The sequence below is a fragment of the Melospiza georgiana genome, chromosome 6 (genome assembly GCF_028018845.1).
Source record: "Melospiza georgiana isolate bMelGeo1 chromosome 6, bMelGeo1.pri, whole genome shotgun sequence".
Classification (NCBI taxonomy): Eukaryota; Metazoa; Chordata; class Aves; order Passeriformes; family Passerellidae; genus Melospiza; species Melospiza georgiana.
The window spans coordinates 39278975-39294225 of NC_080435.1; the positions used below are offsets into that span (position 1 = coordinate 39278975).

Consider the following 15251-nt stretch of genomic DNA (forward strand, 5'->3'; position numbering starts at 1 on the left):
AGGTTCAGCTAATTGACCAGGATGTGGAAAACTACTAAAAGTGACATGAGGCATTGCTGAACAGGAAAGGCTACAGTGTAAGAAGTTGACAGAGGCTTCAGATAAGTACCTTGAGGGAGACTGGATTTTGTAACTGGTTAGAGAGGGATTGATGGGAGAAAAAGTCAAATTTCACAGAGAGTTGGAGAAGACTATGGGGGATTTGAGAGAGTACAGTGTGCACAGCCAACAGCACCTAGGTTATCACATAGTATTACTATATAACGCTGAACTTGCCTGAGTAACAAAATCAGAAGTGTGCAAAAAAATCCAAATATTGCAAACACTAGCACATTTGAGCTCTCAAGCCTGATCATAACAGTCATTTCATAGCAGAGATATGGGGAAATAAGTACATTTTAAAAATGAAATCATGGTAAAAATAGACATTTACTTTAAAACATCTTCAAGCACGGAAAAATGGCAGTCACAATTTTTGTAACTCTAAAATAAGATTCTCTGCTTCAACAGTAATTTTTGCATTCCTCACATATTTTCTGAGAGGCACGTGTAATGCTCTGGAATAGATCATTAACATTATCTGTATTTGATAAACACTACATTGAATTCTGGGATCAATTTACCCCCCTAGTCAAAGAAAAATATACTGCTCAGTATTCTCTCAAATTCTTTGTCACCCGTAAATGAGAATTAACTGATGAATACTTACATTGAGGAAAGAAGAAGCAGCCACTCTTCCTGCTGCTACAATGAAATCCATAATAAGCATGGTAGCACCAGGTAAACCAAGTGAAAAGAACTGAGGAGAGCAGTGCTTGATGATTGTATTGACAATATCCTCGCAGAAGGAAAAGGGAAAAAAGGAAGAGTATCAACACGAATCAAATGAAAAATGAAAGAAAAAAGGTAGGTATTTATCAAAAGTAGAAAGTAAAAATGTGAGAAAGAAAACTCATTGTGGCCAGTAGGACACTCATTAATGAGAGAAGAGTAGCACAAAAAGATAAAATCCTTAAGTATACTCATATTAATGTAAGTAAACTTGGTATACTTTATAGATCAATTTAAGCTCGGACAACAGTTCATCTATTCATTTACAGTCAGCTTTTAAGAGTTCTGTAACTGATTAACCATTCATTTGAATAGGTACAGAAAAGATATAGAAAGATAACCAGCTATTATGCCTCAACAACTGCTTAATCCTCTCCATCAAGTATTGCCTGACTGTAACTTTAAAAAAGGTATTTAAAGGTATTTAAAAAACCTCTTACATATACCCATATGGAACCAAAATTTGAAGGAAGATAATAAAGTGTTTTGTAGCATTTTCGGTACGTAGTTAATCAGCACAGCATATTATGTTCTTGTAGACTTACTGAGGCACTTTCAAAAATCATTGTACATGTTCCAATTTTTTTCAAAACTACTTGGAAAAAAGTATAAAATGCTTTAATTGTAAAAAAAAATCCCAAGTCTACAGATAGACACCCCTCCCCCTTTCTATTTTGAATAATTCTCTACTAGTAGTAATATCCAACTAAATAGCAGCATGTCATAGAAGGATCTTCAATGCAGCAAGAAAAACAGCATTAATGGTTGTTACAGAACAGAAACTGGAGGTCTGTCCTATCCATAGTCATCTGTGGAATAATTTTGGACTAATTCTATCCTTCCCAGTTAAAGAGAACAGGGTTGTTTGAACCTTTGGTCTGCCCATGCCTATAATCATTCCTCAAAAATGTTCACAAACCCAACTTTTTTACACTTCTGTAAATGTTTAAAAAGTATTTAAGTCATATAATATTTTCAGACTTCTTAATATCAAAACCTATAAAAAAGGTCTACTCCCACTGATTAGATACACTCAGTACATCTCAGTTTGCTGGCTCCTATACTTGCTGTAGAAACAAAGTCCTCCAATGTAGTGAGCACAATTTACTAGCTAAATTGTTGCATCAGGGAGCAAGTAAGAAGAACAGTAGACTTTAGAGAGATCTGCTTCCTTCTCTTTCTTGCATACTTCAATCTGTAACATACAATCAATAAAAAATGAGAGAGTATCTTTTCTGCCCTCATATTTGCTTGAAATGGACTACAAAAAAAGCATTTCTGAAAACAACCAAGAACATGAGGATCATTTATCAAAGTTTTCTTTTTCGAAAAAATATCAGTCACAGCACTAATTTCCAAAACAAAGTTAAATTACTCAGATGAAAATACACTGAGTAATTTTGAGAAGAGTCAGTCATAACATTTATATTATTTTGAATTTCATAATGAACTTACTTGATCAACATGAAGAAGTCCACAGTGCATGATATTGTAGAAATGAGTTAAAAAATCCCTGTTTGGAGAAACATCTTGTCTTCGTTTCATTGTCTTACAAATAAGCTTATAAGCATGTAGCTTTCCTTGTTTGTATTTATCAGTCAGCATTGTTGCCTACAGTTTTAGAACAATATTTATTATTCATAAATTAAAAAATTACATTAAACACTCTTCTACATTTATTTCTTTCACAGTTTACTGCTCAAATTTACCTTGAAGAGCCATGGTGTTAGAATTCTCAGTGGTGGAATTAAAACTGGGGGAGATGGTGAAGTTAGGTTGTCTGTTGAAATACCAAGATTGTCTCTTATCTGCAATTATTAAAAACAAAACAGAAAGAGAATTATTTCAGGGACATATATAAGGCGTTATTTTTTTCTTTTTGAAAATCCTACCCAAACAGGTCGGGTTGTTGAAAACAGTTCAGTTCTTTTACCTTGGCCAGATTCTGCCACAGTTCACACAGATAATCAAAAACCTGGGCATGAATCTCTGGATCCATTATGCAGTTGACATCTCCCAGAATTCCCAGCATCCTCCTCCACATCACAGTAGCAACATCTGCGTGCCATCCTGTAAGTGTTCCCCCAGCCATCACACTGCAACATTCTGAGGGGAATTCACTAGTTTCTGTAATGGAAGGAAAAAAGTATAGTGAGATCTACCTCTCCAGAAAAGTTCTGATAAAACTATCAAACACACACTCCTCATAAAATGGAATGATCAGGCTTTCAGAATAAGCTATTTTTTACCCAGTCAGCCACCTCAACACTGTGTATGTTAAGCTTTGTCTGTTATAAACTCTGTAGAGGAAGAACTGTCCTATTTCTTATACTCTTTCATGAAATAACATTTAAGTCACTGCTGGAGCTCTAATAAAGATCTGACAGACCTAGTAAGGCCACTCCTCTTATAAGTATTTTCTTACATTCCTTGAAGTCAATCAATCTCCAGAACCCCACCTGGCTCCTTTCAAGTAAAATTATCTTTCATCTTTACATTTATCCTAATAATATATAAAGACTATTTTTTTCAGAAACTACTAGGAAAGCATGTTATTGCAAGTCGAAGAGAAAAGTGACTAAACTTGTCTCTAGCTATTGTCCTTTAAACAGTTAATTTGCATGAGTGGAGAGGGAACATTCAGTAACTCAGCACCACAGTCTTAACACACACCTAGCTCTCCACACACCAGTCCTATATGAAGAAACATTCTTTTTTAGGTGGAAGATGATTTATCTAGACTGTCCATATAAAGAAACCCTCAGTAGATTATGATGGCTCAAGTCTACTCAGGCCACGCTTAGCTACCTAAACAATACTAGATAATGAGCCAGCTTGAGAGCAGCAGGCATTCAGAATCTTCTTTCCACTCCCTCAGGTGGATAATTCATTGGAATCTTCTGAAAATCTTGTAGCCCCCACAGGCATACCAAATCAAAATTAAATCTGAATTCAGCCTAATCACATAGACTCTTCTTTTGAACTTCTGGGTCACTGTGGTAGAGACACTATTGGTTTCTAGGCTGTAGATTTTGAAGTACAAAGCAAAATTATCTTTCTGTCCATCAGTAGGCTACTTAAAGAAAGAGGGTCTGAAATACATAGCAGACACTCTTTTGTTTCCATAAGACCAAATGCGGGAGAAATATTCACATTACATTTCAAAGAAAATGTATCTCAGAATTCCACAGCTAAAATAGCAGACATAATTACAAATTGGCTTAGATATGAAAGGGAAATGAACTAAACTTGTAAGGAAAAATGATAAGATTATAAAATTATGTCTTATTATTTGTACATCAACGATAAAACAGTCCATGGCTTGGCCACATGCTAGATTAAGCTGCCACAATTCTCAGCAACTAAAAGAACAATTTTAATATGTGGACTATTAATCCACCACCAAAAATTCCAATGAAATGCAGGTTAAAATGCAAAAGGTTTTTGTTTACTTTTAAAAGCAATCACTGTAATTAAATATTTTTGAAGTGTAGATGAAATAGCCTTGTACAGGACTGTTTACAACTCATGTGATATCAGCTACTTCACTACATTGCACTAGAAAGAAAAAAGAAAGAAAGAACAAGTTTGTATTTTCTATTCCAGATATTGCCTAGGTCATCTGGCGTCTGTAAAACAGAGTGGTGGAGCTTCTCATCCAGCTGCAGATCCTTCTGCTCAATATGATCTGCATGCAGAGTGGCAGGAGAGGGTGTCTGTGATCGGGATCCAAGAGCAGATTGGATTGGAGAAGCACTTTCAGAGCCTGCAAATGTAATTTTTAACAGTTACCTTAAAAGCGTTTTCTATTTTCTTGAGCTATGAAATGTTGTCTAAATACAGCATTAACAGAAAACTGAGCTGCTTTTATGTATCAAATTGGGTCAAGAAAAGATCTAAAACAGTAAGCAGATCTCCCTGTGAGTGGTGTTCTGAAAGAAAATGAAGTACATGCAGAAAAACTGAAAGATGAACATCAAAATGAGACAGGTAAGTGGATTAGCAGACCTCTATTTTCGGTCCACATAATTCTAAATGTGGTTGTTTTGCAGCACTTTCAATGTTTCGAACCAGCTAAATTTCTCATCACTTTTCCCTCACCTGAATTTCTCTCTAGAGAAAGTTTAAGCAAAAATTTTCCTGAAACAAGTGTTTTTCCAGGGTGATAAAGCCATGCAAGTTAATATATAAATAAAAAATCAGTAACTGATAATCTTCAGTGTTTATCTACTGATTGAACTGAGAAAATCCATAGGATGGGAAAGTCCTGTATAGATAGAGGGGTGGTATTTCCTGTAAAACAGGAAATAACAAGCGTCTGAATGACAGTGCTACAAAGGCATTTTTCTGTGATAAGTCTCTGAGCAACCTCTCTAGACAATTATGTGGTCTCCACTGTGTGATCTCTGGAGAAGCAGTAAGTAGTTGTATTTTTCTTCTGTACTATCTTATGTTTTACATCCTGAATTTGTCTAAAGATCCTTATAAATAGCTGAGTTTAGCCAGAACAGTCACACGACAGACAAAAAGAGAATGAAATATTCACAAAACTTTTCTACACATCAGCACATGTGAAATTAATAGGAAAAGAATTCCTATTAATTTTAATTGTCAGATAAATGTAACAGGGACACAAAAATATTATGTGTAAAGTTCAGTATTAGTGATAAAGTGAACTGTAGGGATAGCAGTTGAAAAATGAGTCTTTTAAATAGTAATTTTCCCAAATTATCGTGAGCATAATTGAAGAACATTTCTCATTTGAGAAAGTGTTCTTTCTTATAAAGAGAACAAATTATTTAAAGAACTTGACAGAAAATGTTATCGCTGTTGTCAGAATAGAAATTGCAGAAAACAATCTTTATTATGCTGTTAATCTGCAAAGGTCTCTATCTCCTTTAAATGGCTAAGACAATGAAGCTTTTACTATCAATTTCAATCAAAACCTCTATGCAGGATAGAGGGACACTACTGCTTCCCACACAGACTGCTGTCTTGTGCGACTTGCTACTGACCAACAGTTTTCCACATGCTTACAGAGATAAACTAAAATACACCCTTCAAAGATGTTCAAAGAAGTATTTTCTTACTTCATTTCCATCCTGCTCATTAGCTGGGGACAGATGAAAGTAGTTCAGAAAAGGAGCAAGAAAGAGTCATGAGGATGAGAGAAATAGAGTGAGAGTGGGATAGAGAGGGAAAGAAAGTGAATGAGATGGAAAGAGCAGGCAGGAAGGCAGGGAGCAGAGGAAAGAGGGAAAGAGATCTTCATATGATGGAAGAGAATGGACAGAAACAATTATGGAAAATTTGCAGAACTACAGGAGTCTGTCATTAAAAGATACTCCAGCATACGCGGATCCAACCTTGACTGAGACTTCCACAGGTACAACTTGTTCTAGGACTAGTAAACAGCAGACAATAGTCAAATTTATCATTTACTTAGAATATGATGTAATGCTCATATATCAAAACCAAATTATCCTTCCAAAACCCTTCAGATTTAGGAAGAATAGTTTTCTGATCAGCAGAACCACTGAAAAGTTGTTTATCATAAGTGTGTTTTGAGATTGAGTTTCTGCATTGATTTGCTGGCTTCTAATATAGTGAAATTCACATTGCAGCTTCCATCATGAGAGTCTGCATATATGCAATTTTCACTAGATAACTGCCTATCTTTCATAAAACATCAAAGAAAATAACATCCTTTTGTTTTCTTATATGTCAATTTAGCAAAAATTAGACAATAGGCTGCAATATTGTTGAGTGCATGGAACAATCAGATAGACGAAACAATCGCACAAGTATTGTTTCCTCAGGAAACCCAGCTAAATGCATGTGACACACAAGAGCTGCCTCTCTAAAACAGTGGTTCAAGCAAGAAGAGTTAACCACAGAATCTCTCAATAGACAACTCAGTCACTAATTGCAATCTTCTCAATTCAATTATAGTGCACACTTGGACAAAAATATTAAACAGTAATGAAGTTATTAACATATAAAAACATACAAACAAACAGAAAAAGAACAGATCTACAGCAAGGACTTTCAACAAGCACACAGCAAATAGAAAAATGAAGAGAACACAAGTCAAGCTGAACACTGTGGAACAAGCTGAACAACAATGTCCATGAAAGCTAATACCATTAGCAGAAGGGCACTTTTAAAAAGTTATGGCAGAGGAAGTAAAGATGTCTTTCCATATCTCTGAAAATGCAGGGTTTGATTTCTAACAGAGAACAAGACACAATATTTAGGTATAAGCTTTCATAGAAATATAGATAACTGTTGCAACTTGTTGCTTGTTACAACTAGGGTTGTAACAGGAATGGTAGCATATAACAGCTATGAAACAAGGAGTATGAAAATGACTATGGGCATCTTTACTCCTCATGTACAAAATCTGGTAAGAGATCATTCTTTCAGATCATCCTCATAGAGAAGCATTCTCTCTTTCACACAGGAGTCCATTCAATTTTGGTTAACTGTATCACTTTTCAGTTATACAAATGCAAAGTGATGTTACATGGCCAAATAAGTAACATTTTGCATAATAAAACCTCTCAGTTTCACAACATAAAGAGTTTCACAATATAAAGAGATATTAAGAATCCCAAGATACTTCAATATGATACACTGGTTTGAAGGAGCACTGTGAAAATCTTCCAAAGCAAAAACAATTCATGAAATTAATTATTCAACTACCAGTAATAGAAGGACATTTGTAAGAGATCTAGCATACATTATGATGTAAGAGTTTCTCCTTGGTAATTGTATAGATTTTCTCATGAAGGGTTAAAATACATTTAGGACCATGGATAACTAAGTCAGACAAAGGTTTTCCACTTATGTTATTTCACATATTACTTTTCAATAGCAATCAAAAATAATTGAAATAAGGGAATAATCTTAAATAGAATATAGATTCTTGGCAGAAAATGGAAGATGCATTCTTCAGGATGGGTGAAAAATTTCTGAAATAAATACTTTTTTTTAAAAAATCTACTTTACCAGTAATAGTTGCAGCTTCGGCAGACAATGGTTGCTGATTGAGACTACTTGTTTCTGAATCTATGTGGAGTGTAGTTAGACTGGCCACTTCTTGTTCCTCAGCACTTTGTTGCTGTCCCGAAATTGCATCAACGTCAGTAGAAGCTGGCGTCCCTGCCTCAGTGCCAAAGCTGAAATCTGTATGAGAAAAGCATTGCATTAACTTACAGCATAAAAATACCACTAATATGAAAAAACCCCAGAGGCCCAGGACTGCCAAACTAAACAGAAACCTTGAATGTGCATCTTCTATGCTACTAGCACCCTGTTGCAAAATTTAAATAAAATACAACAGCAGAAAGTATTGACTATTATGAATATTCCCCTTCCTGTCATAAATCCATGACTTGATGTCTGCAGAAGACATTCTTGTTGAGCATCTGTATTCTGCTTAGTTGTTGTAAGTGCATCTACATCTGAATAACACAAAAATAATGCAATCATACATTAAGAAATTTATTTGTAAAATTTACAAACTGAAAGAAATATTCAAGTTTGTTGTGAAAGCACTACCTTCAAACTAAAAAGTTTACAGCAAATGACACGAACAAATGTTATCCTCAACATCAATGAAAAAACTGTCAGGCCAAAATGTAGGTTCAAATGCCATGACTATTTGCATAATAGAGAAATATATAAAAATTGTAATTTCTTCCAAAAATTCTACTATGTAAATATTATTTTTATCTTATATAACACATGATGTCATAATTCCTAGCGGCCATAATGACCCCTTCCTTTAAACAAGAGTGGGAATATATAAATAAAATTAATGAAAAGCATTATGTTATTAAACAAAGCACATTGATTTTAACAAAGCACACTAATTGTACCATGATATTACACTTAATATCTTGATTAATCTACAGCTACACAAAGACCACTGTAAAAATATCCTAAGCCTTTCTTCAACTTTTATGTAATCACTTCCAAAAGAATTAAAACAATTTCCAAGATAAATAAGCTTTAATTTTTATATTTTGTGCAAAACAGATAGATACGCTCCACAGAGATGACAATATTTCTTTCTAACTTCTGTTCCATTATGTTCTCCTCTTTGCATAGTAGTACTCCAGTGCTCTTTTGTTTTGGTATACTAAAAAAACAATAGCCTCTTGTAAGAACCTTCCTTGTTCCATTAACTTGTTAATGATTTCAATGGAAAACCAAAATAATCTCTCTTGACAGAAAACTGCTGGCATACAACCTTATCTGGGGGAAAAAAAATAAAACAACAGATGAAACAAAGGAAATTTGCACTACATTAACCAAAAGTGCTATTACTTTTGGAAAAATGTACTTGCTTTCAAATTTGCGGCTCTCATACTGGAAGGCGCTGAAGGAGTCGGAGTGGCTGTCGGAGCTGATGAGGTCGCTGCTGCCCGCGCTGGCAGGCGACGTCCACTCGGAAGGCACGCCTGGGTCATCCACGGGACGCATTTGGTTCTGCTTGTTCAATATATCAGGAAGGTCCTTAGGAACTTCCAGGCTGCCAGGGCTGCTTCCTCTTCTTGTCACATTCTAAACATTGAAGATACATAAATTATCTTGCAAACTTGGATGGCTTATTTACATAAAATGGAAAAAGCAATCCCACGTTTGGTGAAATCAGAATGTAACAAACAGTTCTTAAGTATCTAAACCAGAAATTGCCATCATTCTAAATACCAAGACTTTCCAAACCCCCAAATGAGAACCCCTGCAGTCACAGAATTTCATAAATACAAAGTTTATTTGCACAGTGGATTTTTGGACGCACATTGTAAAAGTCTAGGACTCAGAGTAGCATGGGCTACATGGTAGGTAAGACGTGAGAGAGATAAATAGTTAAAAAGTATATTACATCTAAATGACTTAAGAAAACTTGTTAACCTTGGTTTCAGACCCAATGGCCTATAGGCCACCATACTATAATCAAAAACTTAATTTATAGAAGGAGCAAATTAATTGACTAATTAATGCATTGATCTTCTTATGATTAAAACACTACTTCAGTACTGGTTTGGAACACAAAGGACCACACATAACAAGTAAGGCATGCAAATTTGCTCATTTTTAAGTAAGGTGGTGGTCTATTTGAAGTCTTTCTTTAAGGCTTTTTTTTCCACAGAGGGCACTGTTTGCTTGAGAGGGAAGAGATATCAAAGTAGAAATGCCATTTTATGAAACACCTTGAAATGTGTATGCATTATGAGACTAAAGATGCCTCCCTTTTATATCAGGCCCAGTCAGTTCTGCATTCTTTTACTACTCTACTACTAATTTCAGACTAATGAGCTTTTCATGATATGGTTTTAGTATTCAATAGATAAAGCAATCTAAAACTAACCTTAGTAAGTTGGTACTGTTTTAAGGAGGCATGTCTGTTGTGTGCTAATTGAAAAAAATGAGCAGTAGTTGTGGTAGTCTCAGTATTTACTCAAACTTTCTCTCAGCTCTTTTCTGCTACCTGAGGAAAGTATCAATTCTCCAAAAAAAGAGTAATCCCTCCCTTTCTCTCTTCTGGAACCAGTTGTGATGATTTCCTGTTTATTAATTTTCAGACTAAGTTACCTTTTTTGTAGACTACAAGTTAGCATTTTGTTGTGTAACTCAAGCCTTACTAACAAGAATACTTTGTGCCAACAATCAAGTTTCATAAACATGTGTTCATTTCAAAAGAGAAAAAAAGGATACATATGGACAAACTCTGTAGATCCTTTCTTGCCATTTATAAAATATGATGATAAATAAACAATTTTAATAATTTTGAAGAATCTTCTTCTGTCCCTTATTATGACCAACTTCTCTAATGACAATTTTCTATAGGAGTATGTCTTACAGAAGCATGTCTTCAAATCACCTTGAAAACTTTAAAGCAAAAGGAACTAAATAATTTTGAAACACTATCTTTAAATTGTTACCCATTCTGTTCTTAATTTGCAACTTTTTTTAGTATTTTCCCTTTTGTTACTACTTAAAAATCACTTATCTCTTCAAATCAGTTGTAAGCATTCAACAGTAACCAGAAATTCTAAATGTTAAATTGATTTAAACTTCATATTATGAATGCCATTCCAAACAACATGATGCTTTTGGAAAAGTATAAGAAGAAGACAAATGGAAAGTTGATTTTATTAGAAGAGCACTACTTATGAGAAATTTTTCAATACTTGGAAGTGAAATTTAAAAAAAGGAAAAAAATATATATTTGCATAGTTTTGTAGTCTGTTGCACTGACTATACCTGTAGAGAACAGTACTGAACTACAGCATGCTACTTAATTACATACCATGCTGCAGGAATGCAAATGTACATTTAAACTAGTATTCTGAAAATGTCCATGTACAGGCAGGCATCTTTGCAGGTGCAATTAAGGCTGTTTAATACAATGAGACTATTCATCTGACAGTGACTTCTGCATTGCTTCCACGATGAAGATTTAATAGATATGAAAACACAAATTCTATAAAATGGCAAGAATCTATGCCAAAGGCAAGAAATAATTAAGCAATATTCTTAATTCTGATTCATCAGAGCCACAGAAATACATTTCAGTGAACTGATTTATCATGTCATTGACAAGTTCACACATACATGGAGACTTAAGTATTGAAGTGTAGCAAGTTTAAAGGCTTACCAGTGCATTACCACTGCGGAGTCTCTCAGCTATAAATTCGTCCATGAGGTCAGGAACATTTGTATTGCTACTGCCAATATCACTATCAATAGGGTGCAGCTTTTGACTCATGTCCTCTCTATTAGCTAAAAGCAAACGAACAAGCATTTATACTAAACAGCACACCAAGACATTTTCAAAACAAAATGTAACAAATGAAAAAACCTGCTGGTTAACAGAAATTTAAAAATCAAAATTGCCAAACATGCATTTTAACAATGTTCCTCTTTTAAAGCAGATTCTACTCTCAGAATTAGTACGGCTTCTTCTTCCCACTAAGCAGGGGTTAGTTGATTTCCAATTCCACCTTTAAGAGCAGGAAGCTTATAGGTAAGCACTACTCGAAGTTGTTAATGCTTGTTTTAAGGATAAAGCATATGTTCTTCCTCCATATCACAAGTAAGTAACAAATTCTAAAAAAATTATGTGATTTCTTCAAGCTCCTTCTTCATTGCATTCCTAATGAAAAGCAATGTAGTGGAAAAAAGTAAACTAGGTTGTAATACATACAAATGACACATGGCAATGTGGCAGTGTATACAGTTAGTATGAATAGTGCAAACAAAATGTTACACAATATAATTACATGCTGGTGCATGGAATGAAACTTCTAACTCTAGATGATCAATGGTTATGAGCAATTAATGAAGTTCACTCCTTTATCAGTGTTATATTTTTTGATATAACTATACTGTTCATATTTAGTGTGGCTGTTACACCTGACTTTATGATACTAGCCTTTAAAATCTTCAAGTTATTCCAGTTCATGTTCTCTTTATACAAATTTTTCCCTCAGTGTCATCTTTCATGAGACAACAGTGCAGTTTATTCTAACAATAAGTTTCTGTTAAATGTTGGATTTTAAATAACAGGTACTTCTAAAATTGATGCTTCCTAAATATGTCTGGTTCAGAAGTCTAATTTCTGAAGAGCAGCAAATCATTTTTGTGAGACCTGTGACAGTACCGCTCTCAGGTGCTGTGCTTACAGAGACTGCCCTCAGGTGGCATTAACATCTTGATGCAGGATGCATTGCAGAATCCTCTGTTAATCATGCCAGCATAACAATGGGGAAAAAAGAAAACCTGCATTACTGCTGAAAGTTAATTTATTGATCATTTACGGTTATGTGCACTAAGACAATGTATATTAGAGTCACAGCCTTCTTTTTTGATCAGTCCACAGAGGTCTCGTAGTTAGCAGGCGAAAGACCATCACAAGACCTTCACGAACATCCAGGATTCCAAGAAAAAAAGAAAGTAATGGAAGATGTTGCCAAGATTTAATTGCAGCCATTTGGATGAATGAATATAGGAAGGCCTATGACATGTTTTGAAACAGACTCAAACAAAACCTTATGATTAGATTCAGAGAACTGTTGTAATGAAATCATTCCAGTAACAGCAGATTGCTATTTTGGACTATTTTTAAAAAACTATCTAAAATTACTTCCAAATGTAAATTTGAGGGGCTCATTTTGGCTTTGTTTTGGAGGAGGAAAAGGAGGAAGAGGATGAGGAGGAAGAAGAAAACACACTAAATGAACCAGCAATTAGTTCAACCTAGTTGGTTGGGAGCCAGGTCCTTCTGGCAAAAAAAGTACACTCAGAGTGGAATAACACATTCTGATAAAATATGCATTGCCAATCCTTCAGTAGGCTTAATTTGAAGGCTCTGCAATGTAGATAAAAATTCAGAAGTCTCAAGGCTTAATCCTTTATTAGGTCATTTACTGTCTCTTCCTCTTCCCTAATCTGATGATCTTCAGCAGAAAAGAGGTTCAACTAAATATTTTGAAAAGAAAAATTAGTAATTTAAAGTATGTAAATGTAACTTATGCTGGGAGAAAAATCAGCTGGCTATAGGCGCATGCATAACCAAACAGGGAAAGCAGTGATCATCCCAAAGCCTTTTGATTGCTTATCAGAGCTTGCTTCAGTTGCATTAAGCCAAACTGGTACTGCCTTTCTCCTTTTGCGCTCTGCACACTGTTAGTGCTCACCTGCAGCTTTCCTTCCAAAATAGCCCATTACATGACTGTACAGATCCCTCAGTGGAGCCTCTGCTGGCATTCTGTTCTGCCTCTGTGGGGAAACATTTGCCTTCGGCTTCGAAAGAGCATGTACAACAGTTTTATAAACACCACCCAGGGAGCCCTGCTGTTGTGCCGACTCCTGACCTGGTGCTCTAAAGGCACTACGACCTTGGAACTGACTAACGGCAAGACCTTCTTTCTGCAAAACAGCTGCTTGAGTTTCTGCAGATTCCTTAACTTGCTTGCTGCCAGCTGAAGCAGTATTGACTGCATCTAGATGCCTATATATTCCAGGTCTAACCAGCTCTGTTGCAGCTGATGAGCTACTGCTTGCACTGGTATTGCTGTTGCTGCTACCACTACTGCTACTACTGAAGCCACCGAGTTTACGAAGTCTTGCTTTCCAAGCAGCCTCTTTGTTCTCAAGAGGATTGTAAAACTGAACCGATTCTGTAGATGGCCTAAAAGTAACATGAACGCTGTTTCTTTTTTTAGTTGTTATTTTCATGATTTTGGCCCTATGAGTTACAGTTTCAGATATACTTCTTTTAGCTGGTGCCAGTTTGCTTGTGCCTGTGATGTGAGGCAATTCTTTAGTAAGAATTTTCTTTGCATGGACAATACGCGAGTTGGTCGCTTTTTCATTACACGGGGCACTTTTATGCTTTTCAGCTACCGGTGCTTCCACAACTAAATCTACATCAGTTTCAGTGGCTGCTTGCCTGTACAGATATCTCTTCCCTTCTTTGCTGCTAGGACTACTTGACCCATGATCAAATACACTTTCATATTGTTTATCAATATCTAACTGTCTGGCTTTATTGAGTGCTTGATTTCTTGTAAAAAAGTCTACTTGAGTAGGGGCAATATTACTTATAAAGCCACTTGGGTTTTGTTCTAGTAGCAGCTCTGTGTTATTGGCTCTTTCTGCAACAGTGTTGCTAGTTGTGCATTGAGCAGTTTGATCTCTATTTTCTAATCCGTCCAGTGGTAATCTATCGTTCCTACTTACTGACGTATCAACTTCATGAGCGGAAGTCTCAGATTTATCTATCTCAAAGTTACCGCAAAGTTCTTCTTTTTCTTTAATAAGATATTCTCTCAGAGAGGAAAGGAGATCATCTTCACCTTCAAGGTCAACATACTGGCTTTGTTCAAAGGCAGTGTTTGCAAATTCTACCGGCCCTATTAAATGACAAAGATGGTCATAAATACTATCCCCAACTTCCAAGGAGGACTCTCTGCTATTTGTATCAGTGATATGGCTTTCAGTGGATCTATGTATTGAAGAGGTCTCAGTGGAATTCTGTAAGCTTGGAGCATGATGGGATGAACTGTCAATGACAGGAACTGCACCTTTGGCTCGTTCAACTGCAAATGGTTCCAGGATGTCAGAGGTGCTGCTGCTTCGTGGCAGAGGCTGTTCTTCATTCAATGCACCAAAAACTTCACTTGGAGCATCCTCACTCTGAGAAAAATGTCTTACTCGAGGCGGACGTGGAAGAATTTGAGCATCATCAATGTCTGTAGGAAAAAAGTATATGTAACATGCACAAAAATTTACATATAGAGACAATATATATTCACCACTACATCCTAATGATGTGACTTTAAAAGCCAGAAAAAATCAGAACCTTGTTTTCTTAGGTACAACATAAATACTTTTTCCAATACTAG

At 35.6% G+C, this 15251-nt stretch overlaps 1 protein-coding gene across 7 annotated transcripts in view; it reads right to left on the minus strand.

Annotated features, from left to right (window-relative positions):
- Positions 1-15251, minus strand: part of RALGAPA1 (Ral GTPase activating protein catalytic subunit alpha 1) — a 129097-nt gene that overhangs the window by 68531 nt on the left and 45315 nt on the right. For all 7 annotated transcript variants that reach the window (XM_058026909.1, XM_058026907.1, XM_058026905.1 and 4 more), the window contains 9 exons: positions 14931-15098; positions 11501-11625; positions 9186-9402; positions 7843-8019; positions 4445-4597; positions 2765-2958; positions 2541-2639; positions 2287-2442; positions 710-838 (listed from right to left, as the gene is read on the minus strand). In XM_058026909.1, the coding sequence (XP_057882892.1) occupies positions 710-838; positions 2287-2442; positions 2541-2639; positions 2765-2958; positions 4445-4597; positions 7843-8019; positions 9186-9402; positions 11501-11625; positions 14931-15098 (1418 nt within the window). The remainder of the gene's footprint in view (positions 1-709; positions 839-2286; positions 2443-2540; positions 2640-2764; positions 2959-4444; positions 4598-7842; positions 8020-9185; positions 9403-11500; positions 11626-14930; positions 15099-15251) is intronic.